The 27,356-nt window shown below is 44.3% G+C and overlaps 1 protein-coding gene across 2 annotated transcripts in view; it reads right to left on the bottom strand.

The window, feature by feature from the left end:
- Nucleotides 1-27,356, bottom strand: part of ABCB1 (ATP binding cassette subfamily B member 1) — a 101,327-nt gene that overhangs the window by 2,227 nt on the left and 71,744 nt on the right. For both annotated transcript variants that reach the window (XM_062179543.1, XM_062179544.1), the window contains 7 exons: nt 25,473-25,556; nt 23,192-23,395; nt 17,636-17,736; nt 16,143-16,283; nt 12,103-12,259; nt 11,351-11,548; nt 1,795-2,001 (listed from right to left, as the gene is read on the bottom strand). In XM_062179543.1, the coding sequence (XP_062035527.1) occupies nt 1,795-2,001; nt 11,351-11,548; nt 12,103-12,259; nt 16,143-16,283; nt 17,636-17,736; nt 23,192-23,395; nt 25,473-25,556 (1,092 nt within the window). The remainder of the gene's footprint in view (nt 1-1,794; nt 2,002-11,350; nt 11,549-12,102; nt 12,260-16,142; nt 16,284-17,635; nt 17,737-23,191; nt 23,396-25,472; nt 25,557-27,356) is intronic.

The raw sequence follows: 27,356 nt of genomic DNA, 5'->3' as shown, positions 1-27,356 counted from the left end.
ATAATTTTACAGTGAGCTCTTCCGAGGCTGCTGCCTTGGGTACCTGTTGGTATAAAACTATCTCCAATGCCCAGATAAGGAATTCTACTTTGAAAATTTAAATTCTCATTGCTTTTTATTAAAAATTTAGAGTTCTTCCAAAATTCTTGACATACTATTTGCCACGAGAGTTAACTGTCACTAACTACTCCACATGACGACAGGGACAAGAGTTCAAGGTCAGGAAAAGTGGGCAGAAGTAGGGCACGGCAGAGCACTTAACAGAAAACAGCAGTAGCTTAGGGCTGCCAGGCCCCTACCTGGCTGGAATTTTAATCAAGCTAAAACGTGCTGCACTGAGTCTCACTCTCGGAGTCTGACCCAGGGCTCTCATGTTCCACATGGGTACCCTGTCCCGATCTGCTCTATCTGGTCTGTCTGGTTCCATGGAGCTGGGACCAAGGTCTCCCTCATGGACAGAATGAGGAGATTCCAGGTGAGGAACCAGCTGCATAGCACAGGCTCCACCCCAGAGTAGAGCTGCGTCAGAAGGCCGGGGCACTAGAGTGGGTACCGTGTGGGTGCAGGAGGGTGGCCAGGTCGCACGATGGATAGGGATCCTGGCGTGGCTGACTGGGCAGGGAGGCGCTAACAAGCAGCTTCCTGCAGGCTGAGCTAGTCCTACTACGGGGCAGTGCATCTGGAGATGGCAACAACCCAGGGGCTCTGCTCCTTCCAGTCTACACACAGGGGAAGAGAAGCCTGTCTCCATGAGCCCAGGCACAGAGGGACTAGAGGCACTTAGCAGGAGATGTAATGGGTGCTCTGTGCACGTGTGGCGTTCCTCCAACTCGAGCCTGATCAGGGCCAACGGTGCCATCAGAACAGACTGCTGGACTCCACCTGCCATGGTTCCCATTCAGCAGGTCTGGGTGGGGCCCAAATCTGCCTTCTGAACAAGTGCCCGGTGATGCTGCTCCAGGCTCCAAACTGAGTACCACTGACTCACAACAGCAAAGGCAACAGGGCCGTAGTGTTTTAAACATTCGTGCTCTGAGAAGGGTCAATTACCCAGTCGGGCTGGTGTTAACACAGAGGAGGGAGTGAGGCCTCCCATCTGGGGCCTGCAGGAGAGCAGAAATCTCGGGAAACGGGTTCCTGGGGGCTCTCACCCCCTGGAGGACACTGTTTTCCCAGCTGGTTTGAGGCTACTGACCTTTGCTTTCCCCACAGCGGTGATTATGGGAGAGCTGGGCCAGCCAGGGTGAAATGCACTTCAAGTTAAAGGACTCAGGGCTCCAGGATGGGGAGAGGCCCAGTTTACCTAACTTTCAGGGGGCACCTACAGGACAGGGAGCCCCACAGCAGCTTCCAACTCTTGACCCTCCATGCAGAGCTTGGGGCCTGTGAGATGTACAATGGGGACAGACTGCCTGGTACCACCATGGCTGTGGCTCAGCTCCACTGAGAGGTGCTCTCTGGCCTGGCTCGATCCCACAGAGCAAGGCTTGAGGCCAAAGGAAAAGACACGCCTGCTGCCCGGGCAGAGCCAGAACCAGCATGCCCACAGGCAGAGACCCAGACAGCCATTGGCAGGCAAAGTTCCTTTCTCTTAAACCTAAAGGGGTCTAACACTTGTGTCCCCCTCCTCACAAGGAGAGTCAGGTGATCAGATGTACTGCCTAAACCAGTCAGGGGTATGGCCAGATCCATGCACCAGGCGGGGGGTGTGCTTTGGGGGATCATTTCTCATCACCTTTAAAAACTAAACTACAGGCCAGGGCCGCTGCCACGCGCTCACTGGGAGAGACTTACGTCAGGCAGGGAGTCGATGAAGGCGTGGATGTTGGCTTCCTTGGCTGCCTTCACGATCTCGTCCTGGGACACGACCCGGCTATTGTCTCCGTAGGCGATGTTCTCGGCGATGCTGCAGTCAAACAGGATGGGCTCCTGGGACACAATTCCCAGGTGGGCTCGTAGCCACTGCACATTCAGTTGATTTATTTCTTTGCCATCCAATAGCTGGAAACAAGAGTTCACAGGTCAACCTCAGCACCAGCACATTCCGAACTTGGCAGTACTACCGGTGTTATTTCACACAGCAGAACTGCCACGTTACCGCGAGATTAAGGGACCTCTTGTCAGTGTTGTTTTTAGGTTAGACAGTCCAGGATAATCCAGTGAGATCACGACACATGCTCCGAAGACCTGTCACGTCTCCTCTGTTTTAACCCTGGCTGCTCATTCATGCATGCGGCAGGCAGAATAAGGCCCCCCAATCCCAAGATATCTGTGCCTTAACCCCTGGAACCTGTGAATAGGTCACAGAGCCCAGCGGATTCATCAGGCGACTTTATTACTATTGTTTAAAATTTATTTCACCTTATTTGAAAGGCAGAGAGACACAGATTGATCTCACACTCGCTGATTCAATCCCCAAATGCCTGTAAGAGCTGAACCTGGGCAAAGCCGAAGCCAGGAGGGTGGAATTCAGTGTGGATCTGCCACGTAGGTGGCAGGGACCCAACTACTCAGGTCCTCTCTGCTGCCTCGCAGGGTGCATGCTGGTCAGAAGCTGGAATCGGAAGCAGAGCTGGAACTTGAACCCAGACTCCACTATGGGATGCAGGCGTCCAGGTCTCAACCACTGTGCCAAACACCCTTCCTCCAGATTATCTTAAATAAGATGATCCTCATGGGTCCACTGTATTCCCAAGAGCCTTTAACTGTGGCAGAGTATCAGAGCAGTGATGCACGGAGGACGGGGCCAGAGGAAGATGGACCCTGGAGCCTCCGGAGGGAATGCAGCCCTGCTGAGCCCGAGTCGAGCTGGCTGGGCTTCCCTCGGACTTCTGACTGCCAGAACTGTAACCAGATGTGAGCGCTGCTGTAAGGCACTGATTTGAGGTAACTGGCTACAGCAGCCTTAGGAAACGAACACAACGCCTGGGACTTCTGGGATGTACTCTGCATTCTTATGCTTACATCTCAACTGTGCACAGGAAAAGTGGCCAGGAAACAGATGACAACTTAGTCCACCTCATATATTTGTAGGCTGGGTTTCTGCTCTGACCTGAGCTTGAGGAACCAGATGCACTCAACAAGAGATGCGAAGGTGAGAGGGTGGCTGCTCTACCTGCCAACAGTTGTTCATCCAGGGAACTTCTCTGACTCTATTCCCTTGTAGGTAAAATGGGAACAATGCTGATTCCTAAACTCACAGAACTGAAGACTAAATAAGACCCCACTTGGCACAGTGCAAAAGCCATTCATCCCCTTTGAAGAACCCAGTGACCCAGCTTGGAGCTTTTCTAGTGGTGGTAGTGAGTGTGTACTGAGCCATATGCAGGTGCCTTGGAGAAAGCCACGCCTGGGGAGCTTTGAGCTTTGTTGCAGGAGTGTGGCTCATGCTCGTGAAGCCCACAAGTGCAGGGACGGAATGCACGACCATGACCTTATTGGTACCAAGTACAGTTGCCATGGAGACTATTCCAGGCATCCATGCTCCAGGCTTCCTCACAGTGTTAATGAGGGGGAAGGTAAAGTAAGGAGTGGAGAGAGGCGGTACAGATTTGACAAGGTGTGGCTCAACAGCAGAACTCGCTGGAAGGACTATTCTACACAAGAAAGGGAAATCTGAGGAAAGAAGGGGCTGGGTCTTTTGCTGTTGCTGTTTGTTTGTTTGTTTGTTTAGTTTGGAGGTTGATAACACCTGTGAGAAAAACAGACACTGCCCAACACAATCCCAGGCAAATCCGAACGACGACCCCAGCAGGTTTCCATGAGCTTCTTTACAACAATGAATATGGTAACTCCCGGGACTTCCTCCCCACCTACCACAAAGAGTACTTTCTTTAAAGAAACTGTGCTCAGAAGGCCAGTGTGCAGAGGTCTGAGGGAAGACTAGGAACTCAAGGAAATCTGGGAAAACTGCTCCAAAGATTCTGGCCTCAAGAAAAACACAGCCGGGAAGGCAGAGGCACTGGTAAGGAATACCAGGAGGCCCAACTAAAATGGCTGCCTGTGCCGAGCAGAGACTATAAATCCATGGCTTGCTTAAACTAGCGCACATAATCGAACTGTAAATACATATTCTTCTGTGTGCCTGCACTCTGAAATAGCAACAGATGAAAACACCAGGCACCAATGATACCGCAGGCTCGGTATGAGGTGTGAGCAAGCCTCACTCTGTTCCCTTGCTCATCTTCATGGCCCTAAGAGGTAGCAAGGATCTTCACCCCCTTTTCACAGATAAGGAAATGGACCACCCTCATCTTGGTCCAGATACCTGCTGGGCTATAACCAGGTGTTGACGAGAGGCTTCTAACTGTATTTGAAAGAAGGGACTCTGACAGCAGGGTGTGGGGCAGGGCGAGGAGGGGTGAGAGAAGCCAGGAGGAACCTCAAGCCAGAGGAGACTTAACAGTGAAGCCGATGAAGGTGAAGCTTCAGGGGCCCTCACCTGCAGGTGAACTCTCTGGCAGTTGAAGCTCCCCTGGGAAACACTCATGGCACACTGCCTCGGAAGGGGACCAGAAAAATTGAAGGTTCTGGTACCATGCTGTGACATTTTATCATTTACAGTCAATATTCACTTTTGTACCTGATTTTGCAGTGGAAGCATTGTCTTCTTTTCTAAGTAGAATCTCTAAAATTGTATGATCTTCAGGTTCCACAAAACTTGGGTACTCCCCTTATCACAGTGCTGCAACTTAATTTTTCAAGACTCCCCACAACTTACTCATCCTCCCTTTACATTCACCATGCCAAGTTAGGGCTGGCATCAGGATTACCTGGGAAAATCGTAAAACAAAAAGGCCAGGACCCAGGGTGGCTGGTTCTCTAGGCCATTCTAATACACACCAAATTTTGAGAGCTACTGCTCTCTGTTTGCTCCTCAATGTATGATTCACCCATTGACAGTTCTAAGAACTTCCTAACTTCAAGGTGGGCTTCAGGCTCAGATCTTTTCTTCAGTGTTTTTGATCAAATGAGGCTCGAATCCACACTCATTCTTACATGGCAATAAGTACTAATTAGTAGTAACCCCCTAAGTCATGAAGAGTTTCTTTGATATTCATAAACAAAACTTGGCACATTTTCTAGAGTGTACTAGGGACACCTCTGCTAAGAATTCTGGTTGCTGTAGACCACTTGGCAGTATCCAAAGCTCCAGTGCAAACATGGGAGCAGCAGCTGATGGGTGTCCTTGTAATAAATGAGGATGCTTTGTTTTCACTGCATTATCAGTGCTGCCCTGGCATGGTAATTGTCCTATGTACTCAGCATTCACTTCCATATTTTTCTCTGTCTGCCCTTCCACATATCAAGAGACTAAAAGGCTAAAAGCCATTTCCCAGCAAGTCAGGTACTGCCAGCGGGGTGTACTGCGCAGAATCTGGGAGGCAGAGTTCATTTTCCTTTAGTGGCAGTGGTAAGCCAACACAAGTGCTCAGCAGATGGGAGTCTGTGCAACAGCCAGACTCTCACCTCGCATCCCTAAGTTTTGGAACAGTTGTGATGCTTGCATCATTTTCTGCAGCCTCCTGGTCACAGGATCCCAGCTGCAGTGCTGTGTTGTGGAGTCCAGGGCCAGCCTTCTGGTGCAGGCACCAGATCCCCTTCATTACTTATGTATTTGAAATATCTTAACAGATTTTGTTTTCCACACTAAACTATAACAGATACTATACATGCTTTTCATTACGCTCTGCTTGTGTTCAGGTAGTCACAGAGTCATCATTAATTACTTTCTTCTTGTATAATTATTGTGTTATTTACTGATGCAGTTTTCAAGTGCAGTACTTTGTCATCACCAAGTGATTTTTCCACCAGAAACTGATATAGGTGCACTCAGGGTCTGCGAAATCTGTATCTTTCCTACTTGGATTATAATTGCAAACTTTGGAGAACCACCAATCTAAACTCCCTATTTCAGTCAAACTAGCCTGGCTACTGTACTGGCAACATACCAAGTGTCAACCACAGCTCGTGTTATTTCTTGAGTCAAACGCCACCTCTACCACTCACTCATACACAAACTCTACTTATCCCTGAAGGACTTGTTCTACGCTGATTGCCTTCTCTAACTCATGAAAGAAAACCCCCATGAGCACAGTTAAAGTCTTTGAGGGAAGACACCAGACCCCACAATTTTCAACACACTAGTGATCAAAGTCTGTAGAAGACAACAATCAACGTCTGAGGGTAACATTTCCCTTCTAATTATTTTGATTGTCAGGAAGGACTTCCTCGAGAGTCCTGCGTTCACACCATCAGAGTTCACAGAAAATATAAAACAAGAAAGTAAAAGCAAGGAAAAAAGTTCACACAACTGCTAAAGAAGAGACTGGGTGAAGGCCTAACCGACCTCGGGTACAAGCAAAGAATGTGAGTTACTCTGGGGAAGTAAAAAGAGCCCAGGATCAGGGCTGTGCAGTGGCCAGTAGGTTAATCCTCCACGTGCAGTGCAGGCAACCCATATGGGCACTGGTTCTAGCCCTGGCTGTTCCACTTCCAATCCAGCTCTCTGCTATGGCCTGGGAAAGCAGTAGAAAATGGCCTAAGTGCTTGGGTCCCTGCACCCAGGTGGGAGACCAGGAAGAAGCTCCTGGCTCCTGGCTTCGGATTGGCGCAGCTCCAGCCATTACAGCCATTTGGGGAGTGAACCAAGGGAAAGAAGATCTTTCTGTCTTTCCCTCTCATTGTCTATAACTCTACCTCTCAAATAAAATCAATAAAATCTTTAAAAAAAAAAAAAAAAAAGAGCCCGGGATCGTGGCTATAATATTCTCTTCATTTCAATCATTAATGCAAATAGGGTCCACGTGGAGCCAGTGGGCATCAATCTGTACTGCGGCATCTGTTCTCACCGGCCATTTCTGCCATTCCAGTCTTCAAGTATTTTGAATATCGTACCTCTCCGCATAACCAATAATTAAATGTGCATATAGAGAAAATTTCTTGCTCTAAATTTTATGTTTTCCTAGTTTGACTTTTTTCCTATCCTCCATGATAATGATTTAAATACACTGCTCCCTTCAAGGCTCTCATTTCATCCCTTGAAGCTAACACACTCCTGGACACGCACTCTGAAGTTCTGCTGAGTCACTAATTCTGACTCACGCTCTTAGATCAGAACACCACAAGGCATTCCTCCCTACTCTTCATTCACTCTTTTTTAAAAAATTTTTTTTAATTTTTAATTTGACAGATAGAATTAGACAGTGAGAGAGAGAGACAGAGAAAAAGGTCTCCCTTCCGTTGGTTCACCCCACAAATGGCAGCTACAGGCGGAGCTACGCCAATCTGAAGCCAGGAGCCAGGTGCTTCCTCCTGGTCTCCCACGAAGGTGCAGGGGCCCAAGCACTTGGGCCATCCTCCACTGCCCTCCTGGGCCACAGCAGAGAGCTGGACTGGAAGAGGAGTAACTGGGACAGAATCCGGCGCCCATTCCAGAGGATGGTTCAGTGCTCTTACTCCATCAATAGCTTTGTCCTCAAGGTCTCCTCACTATTAAACCTTTTACTTCTTTCCCTTAGAGGATGGTTCGGTGCTCTCACTACATCAATGGCTTTGTCCTCAAGGTCTCCCCTCTCAGAGATGCTCCCTGCACTGTCTCCCGACCCAACCTGCTCATCTTTGCATTCCTTTCAACTTTGATTGTCTTGGTCTTCTCTATGCATGTAGATCTCATTACCTCATAACCATACTTCAGCCAAGCTGAATTGTCTTTTTCCATTCCCTCTTATCCAAGAATACTTGAAAGTCACAAATCGCCCATTAACTACCAGTTTATTTTATGTCATTTCAGTCTCCAGCTCACCCAACCTCTTGACACCATTTGTCACCACTGACCACCTTCTCCTTCCTTTTTCATAAATATATATAATTTTATATATTAATATATAATATCATCTATATAAAACATATTAACAGAAAATTTCTAAGGCGTGTAATGTTTCAATACATGAACACACTGTGTAATGTTCATAGTTGGGTAAGCCTATCGATATTCTCAAATATTTATCATTTGTTTGTGGCTTTTATGAGATATTACAGTGCAGCATCATTATCTACAGCCACAGAGTGTGACAGAGCACCGGAACACAGGTTCCCTATCTCACTGTAACTTGGTATCCCTTGGCCAACCTTTCCCTGTCCCTCTCTCCTTCCTAAACAACGCAGCCTCTGATAACCACTATTCCACTCTCAGTTCCTATGAGATCAATACTTCTAGACTGCACAGATGAGATCTTTCACTATTCGTCTTTCTGGACTTGGCTTGTTTCACTTAACTCAATGACTGCCAGTTTCATCCACATTGCTGCAAATGACAGGAGTTCATTTGTTTTTATGGCTGAAGAGTATTTCTTTGTGTATCTATATTATATTTTCTTTTTCCATTCACCATGTGGTAACATGCTACTTCCATTTCTTGGTTATTGTGAATAATGCTGATATAAACATAGGAATGCAAATGTCTGACACAGTGATTTCATTTCCCTGGGATACGTATCCAGTGGTGGGACTGCTGGATCACACGGTAGTTCTATTTTTAACTTTCTGACAAACATTCTTAGTTTTACATAATGGCTCTATTAACTTCTATTCCCACAATGGGGTGTTTGGGTTCCCTTTGCTGCACATCCTCATCGGCACTGTCTTCTGTCTTTCTGACAGTGCCCAACATAACTAGGCTGAGTGACACCTCGTTTTGGTCTTGATTTATATTTCCTCGATGGTTAGTGATGCAGAGCATTTTTCCATAAACCTGTTAGCTGCTTGTATGCCTTCTTTTAAGACATGTCTTGGGTATTGGGTATGTTGCCAATTTATTTTAACAGCATTATTTACTTTAATGCTATTGAGTTGTCTGAATTCCTTATATATTCTGGCTTCTAACCCCTGATGAGATGCAGTTTGCAAAATATTTTCTTCCTCTTCGTGAGTTCTCTCTTTACTTTGCTGATTGTTTCCTGTGCTGTGCAAAAGTTAGTTTGATGAAATCCCACTTGTCTATTTTTTTATTTTGTTTCCTGTCCTTTTAGGACCTAATAAAAAAAAATATTACCAATTCTAATGTCCTGAAACATTTCTCCTGTTTTCTTCTAGTCGTTTCAAAGTTCTACATTTTTTTTTTTTCTGTAAGATTTATTTATTCAATTGAAAGGCAGAATTGCAGAGAGAAAGGCAGAGACAAAGAGAGAGGGAGATTCTCTATACACTGGTGCACTCCCCAAATGGCCAGGCCAGGAACTCTATCTAGATTTCTCATGTGGGTGGAGGGGCAAAAGCACTGGGCCATCTTCTGCTCCTTCACCAGGTGCATTAACAGGGAGCTAGATCAGAAGTGGAGCAGCTGGGACTCGAACCAGTGCTCATATGGGATGCTGGCATTGCAGGCAGTGACCTAACCCTTTGTGAAACAATGCCAGGCCCAAGTTTTAAGTCTTATAGTTAGGTTTTGAATACATTTTGAGTTGATTTGTTTTTGCATGAGAGATAGGGATTTAGTTTTTTTCTTCCACATGCAGGTATCCAGCTTACCCAGCATCACTTATTGAAGAGCCTGTACTTTCCCTGATGCATGCTCTTAGCATTTCTCTCAAAAATCAGTTAGTTGCAAATGTGGGTTTATTTCAAGGTTTTTGTGTCTAGTTTTATGAAAATACTAGGCTGTTTTGATTACATTTTGTGGTGTATTTTGAAGGCATATTGTGTAATGCCACTAGTTTTATTCTTTTGGTTAAAGAATTCTTTGACTATTAGCGTTTTTTTGTGATTCCATACAAATTTTAGGACTTTTTCTAGTTTTATGAAAAAATGTCATTAGTATTTTGATAGAGAATGCATTCAATCTGTGTTATCACTTTGGACAGTATGGGTATTTTAAAGATCGATTCTTCCAATCCATGAACATGGATGGTTTTCCATTTCTTTGTGTTATCTTCAATTCTCTCATCAGTGTTTTAGTTTTCATTGTAGGAGCTGGCACCATGGCACAGTGGGTTAATCCTCCGCCTGCGGTGCTGGCATCCCATATGGGCGTCAGTTCTAGTTCTGGCTGCTCCTCTTCCATTCTAGCTCTCTGCTATGGCCTGGGGAAGCAGCAGAAGATGGCCCAAGTCCTTATGCCCCTGTACCCACGTGGGAGACCAGGAGGAAGAACCTGGCTCCTGGCTTCAGACTGGCGCAGCTCCGGCCGTTGTGGCCATTTAGGGAGTGAACCAATGAAAGTAAGACCTTTGTTTCTCCCTCTCACTGTCTATAACTCTACCTCTCAAATAAATAAATAAAATCTTAAAAAAAAAGTTTTCATTGTAGAGATCTTTCACTTATGTGGTTAAATTTATTTATTCCCAGGTTGGGGGTTTTTGCTAGCTATTGTAAATGATACTGTTTTCTTGATTTTTTTTTTTTCTAGATAATTCACTATTGGCATACAGAAACACTACAGGGGGTCAACATGTGGCCTAATGGGTTAAGCCACCACCTGCAATGCAGGCATCCCTTAGTGGTGCTGGTTCAAGTTCCGGCTGCTCCACTGCCAATCCAGCTCCCTGCTAATGTGCCTGGGAAAGCAGCAGAAGAGGGCTCAAGTCCTGCACACATGTGGGAAACCTGGATGAATCTCCTGGCTCTTGGCTTTGGCCAGGCCCAGCCCTGGATGTTGTGGCCATTTAGGGAGTGAACCAGCGGATGGAAGGTCTCTGTGTCTCTCCCTCTCGCTCTGTAATTCTGCCTCTCAAATAAACAAAGTAAATATTTAAAAAAAAAAAAAAAAGGAAACACTACTGATTTTTGTATGCTATTTTGTATACGACCTACAGGTTTGCTAAATCACTTACTAGTTTTACTGATTTTTTTGGTGACACCTTTGGGGTTTTCTAACCTAGAAGAGCATGCAGTCTGTGAACAGTGACAAACGGACTTCCTCCTTTCTGATCTGGATGCCCTCTGTATCTTCCCTGTGCCTGACGGCTCTCGCTGGCACTTCCCTCCTCCTTGGAACACTCCCCAGCCTTGCCTTTCACCTCACTTGCCTTTCCCAGCACCTGTTATTTTTCTGGCTACTTCACTTTTTTCTGGCTCTTCTCATGTAAGCTGAAATCCACCTACAGCAAGGGAGATGCGCAGTACAAAGGCTGCTCACGAAGGAGAGTAGAAGGGCAGTGTTGAGGGAGAGGCTGTAGACACTGACCAGGGCGTATGATGCAGGTCTGAGAGCACAGCCAGGCTTTCAGAATTGACCTAAGTGGGGCCGTTGTTTAGAGGTTTGAAAACCAATGGCTTATAATTTAGCATTAAACAATCTAAGCATGGAGACCATCAAATACTTGTAAAGAACCAATTCAGAAAGGGTGCTCACCACTGTTCCGGCCAAGGGGTCGTAGAACCGCTCAATGAGCTGCACCACGGTGCTCTTGCCGCAGCCACTGGGGCCCACCAGGGCCAGCGTCTGGCCCTTCTTCACCTGCAGGTTCAGCCCCTGCAGCACTGGGATGTCGGGTCGGGTGGGATAGTTGAACACAACATCCTTAAAGGTCATATTACCTTCCAACGTACCCTAAAATGAGCACAATGACAGGAATTTTGATTTTTGCAATACTGAAAGCACATTATATAGCCAACCCCCTCTAGCAACAGGTGTGAGAAGGCTGTGAATTCACATTACATCTATACACAATAAAGCCTGATTAACAGGATTTGCTTATAAAGTAGGAAGAACTCCTGCCCCCCTGGAACTCTGTACTGGATATTTGTATATACCTAGCCATATATATATGTATACACTAATATATATTAATACATATATATATATAAGTACACACTAATATATATTAATCCACTATACCTGGGAAAGATCCCTAAGCTTAGGTGATAAAAAGCCCAGGATTCCGTGAGTGTATACACTCATATATATATGTATACACTATATATATATGTATATACTTATATATATGTATACACTAATATATATTAATACTTATCAGAATGAACCCATGATACAGAAAAATTTCATTTTATCATCAACATGTTAAAAAAGAGCACATTTTATTAAATTCCCTCCTAGGATACTTAAAGTGTCAGGAGCAGATGGTATAGCTGACAAAGACTCACTGGCTTGAGGCCCTCCGTGCTGTAGCTGTCAATCTTGGGGAGTTTCTCAAGGATCATGATGATGTGGGAAGCCGAGATCTTGGCTTTGGCATAGTCAGGGGCAAACGAGCTGACCTGCCCAACTGCCATGGCACCAAAGACGACTGCTGAAAAGACCCTGGGAAAACAAAGGCAAAGCACGCACACAGTCAGGCAAAACACGCACACACAAATACCAGAAAATACTAGCAAATACTAGAAAACTGACGCTTCTGCAACCTCAAATAATCATAAAACAAAGGTGAAAAATGTTTCCTTTTAAGTTCGAGTCTGTGACAAACTGGTCACAACATGGCCTATTTTTTTTCAGCTCTCTCTCTATCCTTACCTTTACTGGAAAGTGACCTTGGCAGCACTTACACTTAGGAAGTGGACTTTGTTTTCCTACCCTTTGAATTTGGGTTGTCCTGGCGACTTTCTTCGGCCAACAGGATGTGGTGGAAGTCACTGTTACAAATTCTAAGCCTATGACTCAGGGGATCATGTCCCCCACTTCCCTAGCCCAGGCTAGCCTGCCAGGGGATGAGGCACACATGAAAGAGAGCTGCATGGATCTCAGCAACTATCCTGCAGCCCACTGCACACACATAAATGGGCCCAGCTGAGATTCACAATGCCTAACTCAGCACAGCATCTTCACAGCTAACCCACTGGTGGGCAAAATAGATGTTCACCTTGCATGCCACTTGGGTCGGTGGTTGGCTGTTACACAAGATCACTGTGGCAACTGACAATGGATACAGTCAGTGCTGCTAAATTCCTTCAGATACTCAGAAAACCTGAACTGTGCAACAGAGCTGTGCACACTTAGATACCAGGCCGTGATGGAGACACATCTGCATTCTCAGTGTCTGACATGAGAAGCATCACAGCTCAAAGCCAGACCTTACAGGTTTCAAATACAGCTCAATGTTTGTGCCTGGACACTTCCCTTAAATTGCCTTCCACCCTATTTAGGAAGTAACATGTTTGATTAAGTCTATTGTTAACAAGTTCTTTGACAAACTGAGACAAATCTACTTCCTTTTACATAAGACGGCCCTTCAAGTACGGGAATACTGTTAAAAATGTCCTTTGCTGCTTTGATCGCTTTTTCCTCTGCCCACTTCTGGACACTTGTATCAGTGTGCTTTTCTTTTTCTTAAATACTGGGCCTGGAACACTTAATGCTTATGAACTCTTTGAGAACACTGGGAGTCCATCACTTGTTTCCTCTTGGACTCTACATCTGTGCTAAAGTAGCAAGTGGTGCCATTATTATTAACCAGCTGTAAGTAACTCACACTCACGGAATCCTGGGCTTTTTATCACCTAAGCTTAGGGATCTTTCCCAAGTAGACTGCTTTTCTGATAGGACACCCCTTTACCCCCTTGGGAGACTGACTCTGCAAACCTAAATGCATGAGTGTCAGCAGCTTCCATCAATTCAAGTCCTGTGAGTAAAGCAATAAATCAAACAATTATCCAATCAAGGCTCCAACGCCAGTGATGTCTGCTTTTAACCTTTAAGTCATAACCACAAGTAGCACGTGCGTATCACTGGTCACATATTCACATTAAGTGGAGATTTAAAATCTTTTGTTAGGGTCATCCTAACTACAGTGCATGAACAATGTCTAAATAGAGCAGAAATACTATACTAACTCATTATATTGCCATACACATGTGATTCTGGCTTAAATGCAAAACCGTAATGTTACAAATTTAAAGGGCAAAATCTTAGGAAAAGCAAATTTATCCTGGAGACTCCCAGGGCTTGCACAAGTTAGTATACCACATCCATACCCATCCTTTAGCTGTGCTGTTGGAAGGCTCTTTTATTTATTATTTTTATTTTTATGACAAAATACTCTGCTTATTTGTATTTATTTTTTCAAATAACTTTTTAATATTTATATTTGCCATATATTGATCTTGTGTACATATAAGTGGTCAAGCCAACACAGGTAAAGAAAAAACAACTAAGGCATACACACTGGGAAGGAAGATATAAACCCATTTGTAGACAGTATGATCGTTTACATAGATAATCCTAAGGAATACAAAATCAATGGTACCGTTGAGTTTACCCTGGTTGCAGTATATAAGATAAATGTTCAAAGATCATTTTCTCTCCATATACTAGTAATGAGTAATTTATAAGCTTATAAAGAAATGCCATGTACTAGGGTACTTCAAAAAGTCTGTTGAAAATTAAATTGAAAGAAAAGTTTATTTTGGTTCAAAAATTTGAAATCTATTTTTATTTATTTATTTATTTTTGTATTTTTGACAGGCAGAGTGGACAGTGAGAGAGAGAGAGAGACAGAGAGAAAGGTCTTCCTTTGCCGTTGGTTCACCCTCTAATGGCCGCCGCACCGCGCTGTTCCGATGGCAGGAGCCAGGTGCTTATCCTGGTCTCCCATGGGGTGCAGAGCCCAAACACTTGGGCCATCCTCCACTGCACTCCCTGGCCACAGCAGAGAGCTGGCCTGGAAGAGGGGCAACCGGGACAGGATTGGTGCCCCGACCGGGACTAGAACCCGGTGTGCCGGCGCCGCAAGGCGGAGGATTAGCCTGTTGAGCCACGGCGCCGGCCTGAAATCTATTTTTTAAACATATATTTTCCATGAACTTTTTGAAGACCCCCCCCCATAAACATTGGTTTTTAAATAAACTTATCTTTTAAAAAATTTTTTAAAATTATTTTGGTAGAATATGATGAGCTTCCATCCACTGGTTCATTCTCCAAATTCCCACAATGGCCTGGGCTGGGCCAGGTTAAAGCCAAGAACTTGGAACTCATTCCCTGTCTCCCGCATGGGTGGCAGGAACCCAATTTCATGAGTCATCACCAGTGCCTCCCAGGATCTGCATTAGCAGGAAATTGAGTCAGGAGCTGGAGCCAGGAATCAAACCCAGGAACTCTAATGTGAGATGTAGGCATCTTAACTGCTAGGCTAAATGCCTGCTCCCTAAACTAATCTTTTAATTCCATTTTTTTCATGAATGTTATCAAGTATCCTCATATAATAGAGCCTAAAAGCCTATGAAATGTTTAGAGATATAGTTTACAGCATAAACCTTGCACATATCTTATTTGATATAAGATCCTGGCTGAGAGAAGTCAAAGAACTAAATAAACAGAGAGATATACTTCATTCTCAGACTGGAAGACTCTATTGTTATGGTGTCAATTCTCTCCAAATCAATCCATAAATTCAGCACAATCCCTAAATCCTCAAATCTTAGCAGGTATGGATTTTGTAGAATTAGAAAAGTTGATTCTGAAATTTAAAAGGAAAAGCAAAGCAACAATAGTTAAAAAATAATTTTGGTAAAAACAAGCAAAGTCAGAGGACTTTTACTACTTGACTTCAAGATGTATCCTAAAGGTACAGCAATCTAGGCAGCTTGGAACTGGCAAGAAGATGCAGAAATCAATTAGTGGAACAGAACAGAAAACAGACTCAGATTTATATGGTCAGTTGACCTTCCTCCCAACCCCCTAAAAACCTTTTATTTAAGGAGCACAAGTTTTATAAGTGCAACTAGGAATACAGAGATTCTTCCCACCATACCCACCCTTCCATCCCTACTTCCATACCACCTCCTTCTCCCTCTCCCATTCCCAGTTCCATTCTCTATTAAGATTCGTTTTCAGTTAACTTCATACACAGAAGACCAACTCCATACTAAGATTTCAACAATTTGCACACACACACACACACAAACACTGAGAACAAGTTTCACAGTTAAATAGAAGGCTCTTGTAAAAAGACCTATCACACTCCTTGCTCAGAATTAAGCATTTTCCTGAAACACCAAGGCCTTCTGGAAACTTCTGAACAGAATCACCACCCTGCCTCTCCCTGGAAGACTCTGAACGGTCAGACATGTGCGAGGTCAGCACCGGAGAAGATGTTTCTGATGCCCCGAATGATACAGGCTTTATACAGAGCAGGATACATTCATCCCATTTTATCTATAGGGTTCAATTGTAATATTATCCAAATACTTACAACAGAACATTTTCAAAGCTCATCAATTCCCGTGCCACCAGGAAGGCACCAAATCGGAAACAGCCAGCATAGGAAAAATACATCATTGCTTGGGTGAAGGAAAATGTGATTCCAAAGATGTGTGCTTTCTTCAAGGAGTTTCTGGAAAGAAAGCATTGGAAAACTGAGCAGCCTTTCATTCCTAACCCCTAAAGGGTAACTTTTGATAGGCAGACTGGGGCACAGAGTTGTAACCAGCACAGACCGGTTTGGTTTCCAACGAGCTAGGTTTGATCCTCACTCTACTACTTAACTAGCTGTGGGAATCTGGGAAACTGCCTGATCTCTCTCACAATGTCTTCACCTACAGCACATGATTAACTATACTTTAAAGAAGAAGGTACAGAAAAAGGATTTTGAGCCCAAGGGGCCCGTTAGGATCAATAACTTTAAGTTCACTCCCTTTTTCCCCAAGTTGGACATGTGTGGGTTCTTCAAATGGAGTTTAAAGATAAGTTCATTTTTGGTGTGAAACAGCGTGAAATCCATAAAGTTTCATAACATGTACTTAACAGGAGCTTTTGAAGGCCCCTCCAACACATATGTGCCCTGCGGGGAACGTTCATTCTTCACTCATCAAACATATAAACAAAGTGACAACAGCCATTCTGGGAGCCATGGGGAATCAGGAGTGTTCTTAGTCCTGGACACACCTAGAAGCTGAGCTAGAGGATTATTTAAGCAATGGAGGCACTTCACGAATTACGTATTACAAGAATGAAGAAGCATTTTACTATCTGGGCAAAGACGGCTTCACGAAAGCAGTGAATGGTTTAGGATTTTGTGAGCTACACAGAACTCAGTTGTCTGCAGGGATAGGAGTGTGTTGGTTGGTATGTCCTGGGCTTCCTACTTCTGCTTCCATCAGACTGATTCTGCTTAAGATATTAAGGTTTTAAACTTTTCAGAAAAAAAGGGCCCTACTATCATTAGATAAAATAACCTTGAGGACCCATCAGTAAGGTCCAGTTTTCTCCTCTGATTAGAGAAGAAACAGGGCCTGAGAGAGGCTGGGATTGCTCAGGCTTCCAACCTTTGTTGGATTCACTGGGGTGACTGTCTCACAGGAAGCCAGCTGTCCAATGGACAAGAAGCAGAGAGGGCAAAAGGCAGCCAAGGCGGCACCACCCCTTGATGTCCCACAGATGGTTCACGATCCAGAGATCTCAGGGCAATGAGAGCAAAGGACAGGGTCAGCACCCACATGGACACCAGGGGCTCGTTCTCTCCACTCCCATCTGCTCCTGGCTCTCACAGTCCTGGTGGAGAGGTGTCTCTCCTGGTTTGGAGTTCTGGCATTTCTCTCTTGGATAGTTACAAATGTTTCCCGAGCAGTTCCCTTCTCGTGGTTTCTCCACTTGTTCCTTACCTTCTGGCCTAAGTAATTCCTCTGAACACAGAACAGATGATTCAGAAGCTCCCCATTGTCCCTCCCAGTCCTCCATGGTTAATACCTGTACGGCACCTGCAAACTCTGCGCATACATATTTTCAAACTTCTGCTCGCGAGTCAGAGACACGACTGTTCGGAAGTTCTCTATTGCTTCTGTGGCAATCTGTAAGACAGTAACCATCACCATGAGGCATCATGGCAATTGGGGGCAATTAGTTTGGATTCCATAAAGCAGATTAATAAAACTGAATTAATTATTTTATTTATTATCACTGATGAACGTCTTCTCCAACTTTAGGACACATGCTGCCAGAGCTAGCAATCTGGACAGCTTCCCCACACAGCAAAGATATTAAGTCACTGATCACACTGAGTTTTACTTAAATTTGGAAGGAAGGCTGACTAATTCAATCTTTTTTTTTTTTTTAAAGATTTATTCATTTATTTGAAGGGCAGAGTTATAGAGAGGAGAGAGAGAGAGACAGTTATATATTCCATTTGCTGGTTCACTCTTGAAATAGCTCAATGGCCAGGGTTGCACCAGATGGAAGCCAGGAGCCAGGAGCTTCTTTCAGGTCTCCCGCATCAGTGGCAGGGGCCGAAACACTTGGGCCATCTTCTGCTGCTTTCCCAGGCACATTAGCAGGGAGCTGAATTGCAGGTGGAAGAGCTAGGACTCAAAACAGTACACTTGGCTGGCGCTGCGGCTCAATAGGCTAATCCTCCGCCTTGCAGCGCCAGCACACCGGGTTCTAGTCCCGGTTGGGGTGCTGGATTCTGTCCCAGTTGCCCCTGTTCCAGGCCAGCTCTCTGCTGTGGCCTGGGAGGATGGCCCAAGTGCTTGGGCCCTGCACCCCATGGGAGACCAGGAGAAGCACCTGGCTCCTGCAATCGGATCAGCGCAGTGCACTGGCCGCAGCGTGCCGGCCGTGGTGGCCACTAGAGGGTGAACCAATGGCAAAGGAAGACCTTTCTGTCTCTCTCTCTCACTGTCCACTCTGCCTGTCAAAAAAAATTAAAAAAATAAATAAAAATAAACCAGTACACTTATGGGACCTTAGCATCATAGGCAGTGGCTTAACCTAACATGCCACAGCTCCAGCTCCCAATCTCCTCTTTACAGAAAGATAAGCTGGGGCTGGCACTGTCGCACAGTGGGTAATGACAGTGCCTGTGATGCTGCTGTCCCATAAGAGCATTGGTTGGAGTCCTGGCTGCTCCACTTCCAATCCAGCTCCCTGTTAATGTGCCTGGGAAAATAGCAGAAGATGGCCTGAGTGCTTGGGCCCCTAGCACCCAGGTAGAGACCCAGAGTTCCTGACTTTGGCTTGGCACAGACCTGGATGCTGGCATTTGCGGAAAGAACTAGCAGATGGATGATCTAACTTTGCCTTTCCAATAAATAAATTTAAAAAAAAGAAAAAGAAAGATATGCTGAGGTTTAAATGGATAAAGGCATTTATTTGTTGAAAGACACAAAGCTTTACAAAAACTGACCTGAGAACTCAGCATTTCATATTTCACTGCTTTTATGTCTGATGGTTATATCTTATGCTTATAGTTATTTTACATGTACTTTTCAAATGCATTTATATTCTCCTCTTTATAACTGTTATTCATGACTACTGAAGAGTATCTGGAAAATCTCGGGATGACAAAGTCAGTAAAAAGTACAAATTTGTGTTTTTCCTAAGCACTCACATATGTAACAAATTTCAGGTAAAATTTTGTACTAGCTACATACCATTTTGCTTATTTATCACGTATCAAAAGCATTTCTCAAGGTCATTAAACATACATCAATACAGGATTTTAATAGTTACTTAAAATCCCCAACAGTTAGGAATTTCTCTACTGAGCTCAACAAGGTTTCAAATTCTTATTAAAACTTATTGCAGGGGCCAGCACTGTGGCGCAGCAGGGTAAAACCCTGGCCTGAAGCGCTGGCATCCCATATGGGCACCGGTTCTAGTCCTGGCTGCTTCTCTTCTGATTCAGCTCTCTGCTATTGCCTGGGAAAGCATTAGAAGATGGCCCAAGTCCTTGGGCCCGTTCACGCACGTGTGGGACCCGGAGTTAGCTCCTGGCTTTGGATCGGCACAGCTCCAACCGTTGCAGCCATCTGGGGAGTGAACCAGCAGATGGAAGACCTCTCTCTCTGTCTCTACCTCTCTCTGTAACTCTGTCTTTCAAATAAATAAAATAAATATTAAAAAAAAACTTATTGCAGTAGGGACCAGTGCTATGGTGTAGTAGGTTAAGCATCTGACTGTGGTACCAGCATCCCATATGGGCACCGGTTCAAGTCCAGGCTGCTCCACTTCTGGTCCAGCTCCCTGCTAATGTGCCTGGGAAAGCAGTGGAAGATAGCCTAGGTGCTTGGGCCCCTGCACCCACATGGGAGACCCAGAAGAAGTTCCTGGCTCCCGGTTTCCGATCAACCCAACTTCGGCCATTGCAGACGTTTAGAGAGTGACCCAGTAGATGGAAGACCATCTCTGTCTCTCCCTGTCTATAACTATGCCTCTCAAGTAAATAAATAAATCTTTAAAAAAATATTGCAGTAACAAACGTCTTTGTATCTAAACTTTTTTCCTTGCTGAATTATCTTATTAGAAGTTCTAAAAACTGAAAATTACTAGTCAATCTGTTTTCTAGAAGAATCCTATCACTCAGTTCAGCTCTGATTGAAGATCAGTTCCAACAAGGCTGTCTGATCGGCCACCTTCCTCCCCATCACCTTCTGGAGTCTGGGGATGGGGATGTGGAAAGCATAATAGACACTGATTAGCACAGTGAGAACTCGGCCGGCACCTGCCTGGGACCTGGAGCCACCATTCGCTCTCGAGTTCTTCCTCAGTCTCAAGTCCCGTTTCACTCTAGGCATCTGAGTCACCAAGAGAAGCTGCTCTGCTGTTGAAGGTCTCCCTCTTGCTGGCCTGACACTGGTCAGGACTGACTCTACTGAGGCTACACTCATTAATTCAAAGTGATTTATGTGAAACCTCACCTGTGCCTCTCTGGATTCTAACCTCACAGCTATCAGCAAATAGTTCATGATGTGCTAAGTCAGGTTTGAAGACTAATGTAAAAATCTATCAGAAGAAAAAAAAAAATCCTTAAAAACCAAAAATGTGCTTAAAGGGCTGATGCTGTGGTGCCTGCGACACCAGTATGCCATGTGGGTATCAGTTCGAGTTCTGGCTGCTCTGCTTTCAATCCAGCTCCCTGCTACTGGCCTGGGAAAAGCAGAGGAAGATGGTGCAAGTGTTTGAGCCCCTACACCCATGTGGGTGACCCGGAAGAACATCCTTGTTCCTGGTTTTGGCCTGATCTGCCCTGGCTGTTGTGGTCACTTGCATAGTGAACCAGTGCATGGAAGATCTCTGTGTCTCTCCCTGTCTCTGTAATTCTTTCAAATAAATAAATTTTTTTTTAAATGCGCTTAAAAACTAAAATAGGCTGGCACCATGGCTCAACAGGCTAATCCTCTGCCTAGCGGCGCCAGCACACCAGGTTCTAGTCCCGGTCAGGGTGCCGGATTCTGTCCCGGTTGCCCCTCTTCCAGGCCAGCTCTCTGCTGTGGCCTGGGAGTGCAGAGGAGGATGGCCTAGGTGCTTGGGCCCTGCACCTGCATGGGAGACCAGGAGAAGCACCTGGTGTGGTGCGCCAGCCGCAGCGGCCGTTGGAGGGTGAACCAACAGCAAAAAGGAAGACCTTTCTCTCTGTCTCTCGCTCTCTCACTGTCCACTCTGCCTGTCAAAAAACAAAAAACAAACAAAAAACAAAAAAACCCCTAAAATACAGTTCTTTGATGCAGGCAGGCAAAGATGACTGAACTATGTTCACCATTTTACTTAGAAAGTCAGGAAGATGCACACATTTAATTTATGTTAAAATACATAAACTTCTTTTAAACATTTAAAAATAATATATACTCATAGTAGAAAATCCAAAAAGTTCACAAGGCAAGAAATTAGGGGAAAAAATTCACTTTCAGTCAAAATTCCCAAAAACAATCCTTGTTAAGACATGTTAGAAATATTTTTAATTATAAGGATTTGAACAAACTCATAGAAGTTTTCAGAATTAGCTAAAAAGTGTCTGCTGAAAAACAAATTTCACTGTAAATTTCTGTATAACTGTTCTAAGCTATTTTCTGTGCATCACTTTCTAAGGAGTATACTGTTTGGTTGTGGATGTCACTGCTTTTTAGCATATATATGCCAAAGAAAGTGAGAGTCTGAGTTACACAACTGACATGGCAAGTAAAACAACACAGTCACTTCACCACTGTCTTCTCATCTTGATGCACAATGGAGCAATTAGGAAAAGGGTGAATTAACACGCTGCCTCCTCATAGCTTTCTTTATTCCAAGATTTTTTTTAAACAGACTCACTAATCAGCAGGAGGAGAGCATTTAAAGGGAGTAAACAGCACTGTTTCCCTCTGAAGGCATCACGGACTATATAATTTTCTGACCTGTCATTTCTGCAAGGATCCAGGTCACAGGATATGCTATGCCAGAGGACAGGAGCACAAGGCTGGAGCACAGCTCCCTTGAGTTGGAAACCTGACTCCACCAGTGACCACCTCTAAAGCACTGTGGAAATACCTACCTGTGCTTCAGCTTCACCTGAGAAATGAGGAAATAACAGAATCCACCTCACCAGGTTGCCCTAAGAAGGATGCTTTTGCCAGAAAGCACAGCAGATGCCGCAGAAGCATTAATTAATAGGGGAAAATGGACAAGAATGTAGAAGGGGAAAAAAAGTATCAGAGTAAGGATAACAGCAGTAGGACGAAGGATGGAGGCAGGAGAAAGAGAGAACAAATGCACTGATTTTTTAAAGATTTCTTTTATGTTAGTTCAAAGAGTTAGAAGGAGAGAGGGAAAGCAAAAGAGACACAGAGATTGTCCATTCACTGGCTCACTCCCAGATGGCCACAACAGCCAGGGTTGGACCAGGCCAAAGCTTGCAGTCTCCCTTGTGGGTGGCAGGGGGGCACAAGCACTTGAGCCATCTTCAGCTGCTTTTCCCAGGCCATTAGCAGGAAATTGGATCACAAGTGGAACAGCTGGGACTTGAACCAGTGCCCATATGGGATGTCAGCATTGCAGGTGGCAGCTTTGCTCACTACACCACAAGGCTGGCCCCAAGAAATGCAATAATTTAAGCTAGATATAGAATAAATACATCTAGAGCTTTCCATGTTAAATTTTCCCATTTTATGGAGGAAAAACAGGGGTCTAATCTTCTCAATAAAATAACAGATTTAAGCTTGCTTGAATGGGAAAAAGCAAAAGGAGAGAGGGAATTAAAAGGGAAAGGCAGCAGGAACTGAGCAAAGGAGGGGAGGGGAACATTAAACAGAGGAATACAACGGTCTAGAACATGGACAGTCTAGCAGGGTTTTTGGTCTGTGAGCCTAAGGATGGGTTTTGCTCCTTTTTGTTTCTAACCTGCTAAGTAAGCCTAAAAAAAAATGCATGAGTGATGGTTATAAAAACATTTTAACATTCTCAATGCACAGTGAGTGGCAGGCAGTAAGAAAACAATATTGATGACAGCAGTTTACTCTTCTGGGGTAAGCAGTAACATTTAGTATGACTCACCTTTCCGGAACCTTCCAGTTCTTTCTTATCTTTTAGTGCCTGCCCAGACAACATTTTCATTTCAACAACTCCAGCTATCGCGATGATGGGTACAATTGCTAAGAGCAGAAGTGTTAACTGCCAACCATATATTAAGGATATAATAATTCCTGTCCCAAGATTAGCTATGTTCTGAGCAATTACAGCAAGCCTGGAACCAGTCGCCTGCAAAACAGACAAACAAATTTGAGACACATTCTTGTATTCTCCTTAAAAATCTATGCTTACATTTTCTTAAGGATTATGAAAATTCTCCTCATGCAAATCTATTAATTATCTTCTTGAAAGAGACATAAAAGTTTACTCAAACTAAGTTTATTGGTTTCTAAAATGATGATTCTGAATACAAAGAGGCCAATTATATACAATAGATTATCAAAAAGCCAATTGAAAATATGTATCATAGGGAAACTATACACGGACTTCAAAATTTTCTGTGTCAAAATTAACCTGTTTTTGAACTCTAATTCCTATGGAATTTTTTAAGTACCCTCATGGTTCTTTTTCTACCAATTTTTAAAAAAGATTTATTTATTTATTTGAAAGGCAGAGTTACAGAGAGGCAGAGGCAGAGAGAGAGAGAGAGAGTGTCTTCCATCCGCTGGTTCACTCCCCAGACAGCCGAAATGGCTGGAGCTGCGCTGATCTGAAGGCAGGAGCCAGGGGCTTCCTCTGGGTCTCCCAGGCAGGTGCAGGGGCCCAAGGATTTAGGCCATCCTCCACTGCTTTCCCAGATCATAGCAGAGAGCTGGATTGGAAGTGGAGCAGCCGGGACTTGAACTGGTGCCCGTATGGAATGGTGGCATTGCAAGCAGTGGCTTTACCTGCTACACCACAGTGCCGGCCCCACCAATTTTCTAATACCAAGAAAATCTTCACTAATCAAAACATGACTACTCAAGCAAGCTCGACCAATCAGCACAGTAACAGTCTGACAATCATATTAAACTAGGAATAGTGGACATTTCCAACTACTTGCTTAAGCCTAATGCTTGTCATTAAGATATTAAAAACGTCTATTTTTGAGATATTGATTGTACTTAATTCAATCTGCATTTGTCTTAGAAAAATAAACAGAGTTTTAAAAGCTATGGAACTCAACTCAGGCACAGACGCTGGGAGCAGCTGAGGAATGCCCCAGCCTCATGGGTTTGCATGTCGTGATCTTGTGATTAGACACTGCTCGCCAGCCAGGCACCCTTTATTCAGGCCTCTTGCAGGTATCACCCTATCCCTACCACTGAGTCCTTCTTTCCTTGACAACCAGCAAGCCCCTTCTCCACATCCCGATCCATTCCCCAACAGCTCTTACAACAATCTGAAAGACCAGGCAGATTCCATATGGCAGAACTGGCCCCTGCTTCTGAAAGCTCAAAGGTGTTTCAAGCAGTGCACATTCTGTTCTGTCAGGTTCTATACAACTTGATGAAATGCTCAATTTTTGTTGACTCGTTGACTTTAAGCAGAGACTTATATTAACAATTCCTAAGATTTATACTGCAATGTCTCAACGCCATGTGCTTCCACATTCATAACCCAAGACATTCTTACAGAAGCCTACCTATTAGAAGGAGATGTTAGTATAGTCTTCTCTTATAGAAAGATTAAAAGACAGAGATTGGGAAGTGTTAGGGTGGGAAGGAAAGAGACACAGCAGAGATATGGTTTGTTTTGTTTTTTCAAATTCCACATTATCTTGTAGACTTTTACCATAAAGGTTATGGAAGAAACTGTCATTTCAACTAAAAATATAAACCTGTCAGATATAAGAGATTCACACAGTAGTAAAGTTTTATGCTTTATAGTCTAATAGTTATTCCTTCTACCCTTAGTTTAATTTTTATTTTTTTCATTTATTTCATATTTTTAAAAACATTTTCTTCCTTCCTATTTGAACTAAAACACCCCTAGACTATCTTAGAGCAACTACACTCATCTTTTTTATACACTTTAAAAAAAAATCACAATTTCTTATTACGTGAACCCTAAAACGGATGAATTCTTCTACATGCATCTTGTTAATAGCATGACAGCAATGATAAAAGAAAGCTTGTACGCTAGCTATATATTTTATGATGATCAAATAGCCTACAGGTTTGCTATAAAGCACGTGATACATTTTTAGGTCAAATGCTAAATATTTTCTTAATGCTGTGGACTTGCACCTGTAACCAGAGACCTGTTTTACACTAAGGTTCAAAATGGGCAGTAAGACAAACATCAGCAGAAAGGAGGTGCATACCCCTTTGACCTGAGCAGCGTCATTGGCGAGCCTGGTGGTCAACGCTCCAGTCGTGTTTTTAGGGTCATCGAACCAGCTCACATCCTGTGCGAGAGAAAATGCTTTTATTATCTTAAAACCCTATTTATGAGACTCTTAGCTTAATGACAGAGTCGGTCTTCTTTATCATTTATTTTCCCTGCATTCAGCATTTGACATGGAGAGACAAGAAACAGACTTAATATTCAAGCACATGAATAGATCATTTCATTTGTCAAAACAATTTTGAGTGCCTACTTTGTCCCAATCCAGATTTTTAAGGAGTTGGGTCTCCACAGCGGTGAAACAAAGCGACAGACTTCATAAAGCCTACGTTTTACAGACAGAAGGTACACAGGAGTCTTCCAAAAGCTCATGGGAAAGGCGCGTTAGATCTTAATTCCATTTTTCTATGAACTTTTTGAATTACCCTCACAGATGACATGTCAGGTACAAAGAAATTCCATGAAGCAAAAGAAAGCAGAAGAGAGGCAAAAACTGAGGGATTGTGTTTGAGAGTGGGAGGGGGCAGAGAAGGCCTCTCACAGGATATCTGAGCAGAGAAGTGAATGAAAGGAAGGGCTGAAGATATCCAAGGGCAGGGAAGCACAGTGTGTGCAAAGGCCCTGGGCAAAGGCACACCTGATCTGTTCACAGCACAAAAGCCCTAAAAGCAGCCAGTGGCCTGAGAACAAGCTTTGTGCATTTGTAGTGGCTGTCTCTGCCTCTGGACTGATTTCTGTTTTCAACCCCACCCCAGTCCCACACGCAGGCAGGCAGCCAGTGTGTAGGGAGCAGACTGCATGCTGGGAAAGGGTGGAGCTGTAGGAACTGAGGTGCAAGGGGTGGTGGGGGCTACAGCAGGTGTAGGCTTACGGGCAATGGCAGATTCCCGATGTCACCCTCAGAGACATGGGTCATGGTCAGCAGGGTCTGCAAAGGGGGTTGTGATGTGACTTCTGTGTTAGAAGCATGACACTGGCGGCCGTGCAGGCAACCGACTGGGTTGGGGTAAGTATGGAGGCGATGAGACTTGTTAGGAGGCTATGTTAATATTAAACACAAAGAGAGGAGTCAAAGATGATGGCAAAGCTTTTAGCCCCAGCAGTGGGTAGAATGGTGCTGTCATTTAGTGACATGGGGAAGACTGGGAAGGAGGAAGCGTGGCTGGGAGAGGAGAGTCCACAGCTCGCCTTTGGAGATGTGAACGTGTGAAATGTATTAGGCATCTACAGAGAGGCTGAATAGGCAGCTGGGTATCTGCAGTCTGGGGCAGGATAAATGAACCGAGTTAAAAGTAGACCAACAAAAGCAATCTAGACTGAGATATAACATCCAACAAAAAAAATACGGTTTTCTTTGTATAATCACGTTTTCAAGAACAGACACTAACAAGATTGTAAATCTGAGGCACAAGTTTACATTTGTCACAAATAATTATGGCCCTGAGAAGTTATCTGAACTGGTGATTTGCATTAGAGCAGTATCGATCACTTGTCCCTGAAATATTTAAGAAAAAATTAAGTGCTGTAAGTTATTACAGCATTCGTAACTGGCTGTTTGGTACTCTTACTGCTTCAGCGTCTGCCCACTGGAATGTAACTTCCTTGAAGACACGGCTCATCCAGGTTTGTGCTGTACAACACTTGGTGCCCTGCCTTCTAAGTGAGAGGCACTTCAGGAGTGCTTGCCCTGATAAACAATCTGTGGGCTGGGCGTTCCACAAACTGGCACTCACCTCCCATGGCATCACAGACCCGAACGCTGGCTGGTGGGTGACAGGGCACTTGGCCTGGACCCAGGTCAGGCGCTGGCCTCAGAGGAAGCTCTGAGAGCTGGGCCAGTCGCAGAGTTCTCTCTCACTCA

This window comes from Lepus europaeus, chromosome 20, assembly GCF_033115175.1.
Source record: "Lepus europaeus isolate LE1 chromosome 20, mLepTim1.pri, whole genome shotgun sequence".
In the NCBI taxonomy this organism is placed as follows: Eukaryota; Metazoa; Chordata; class Mammalia; order Lagomorpha; family Leporidae; genus Lepus; species Lepus europaeus.
The sequence above is the reverse complement of the archived record's forward strand: the minus strand, read 5'-3'. Positions and strand labels throughout refer to the sequence as shown.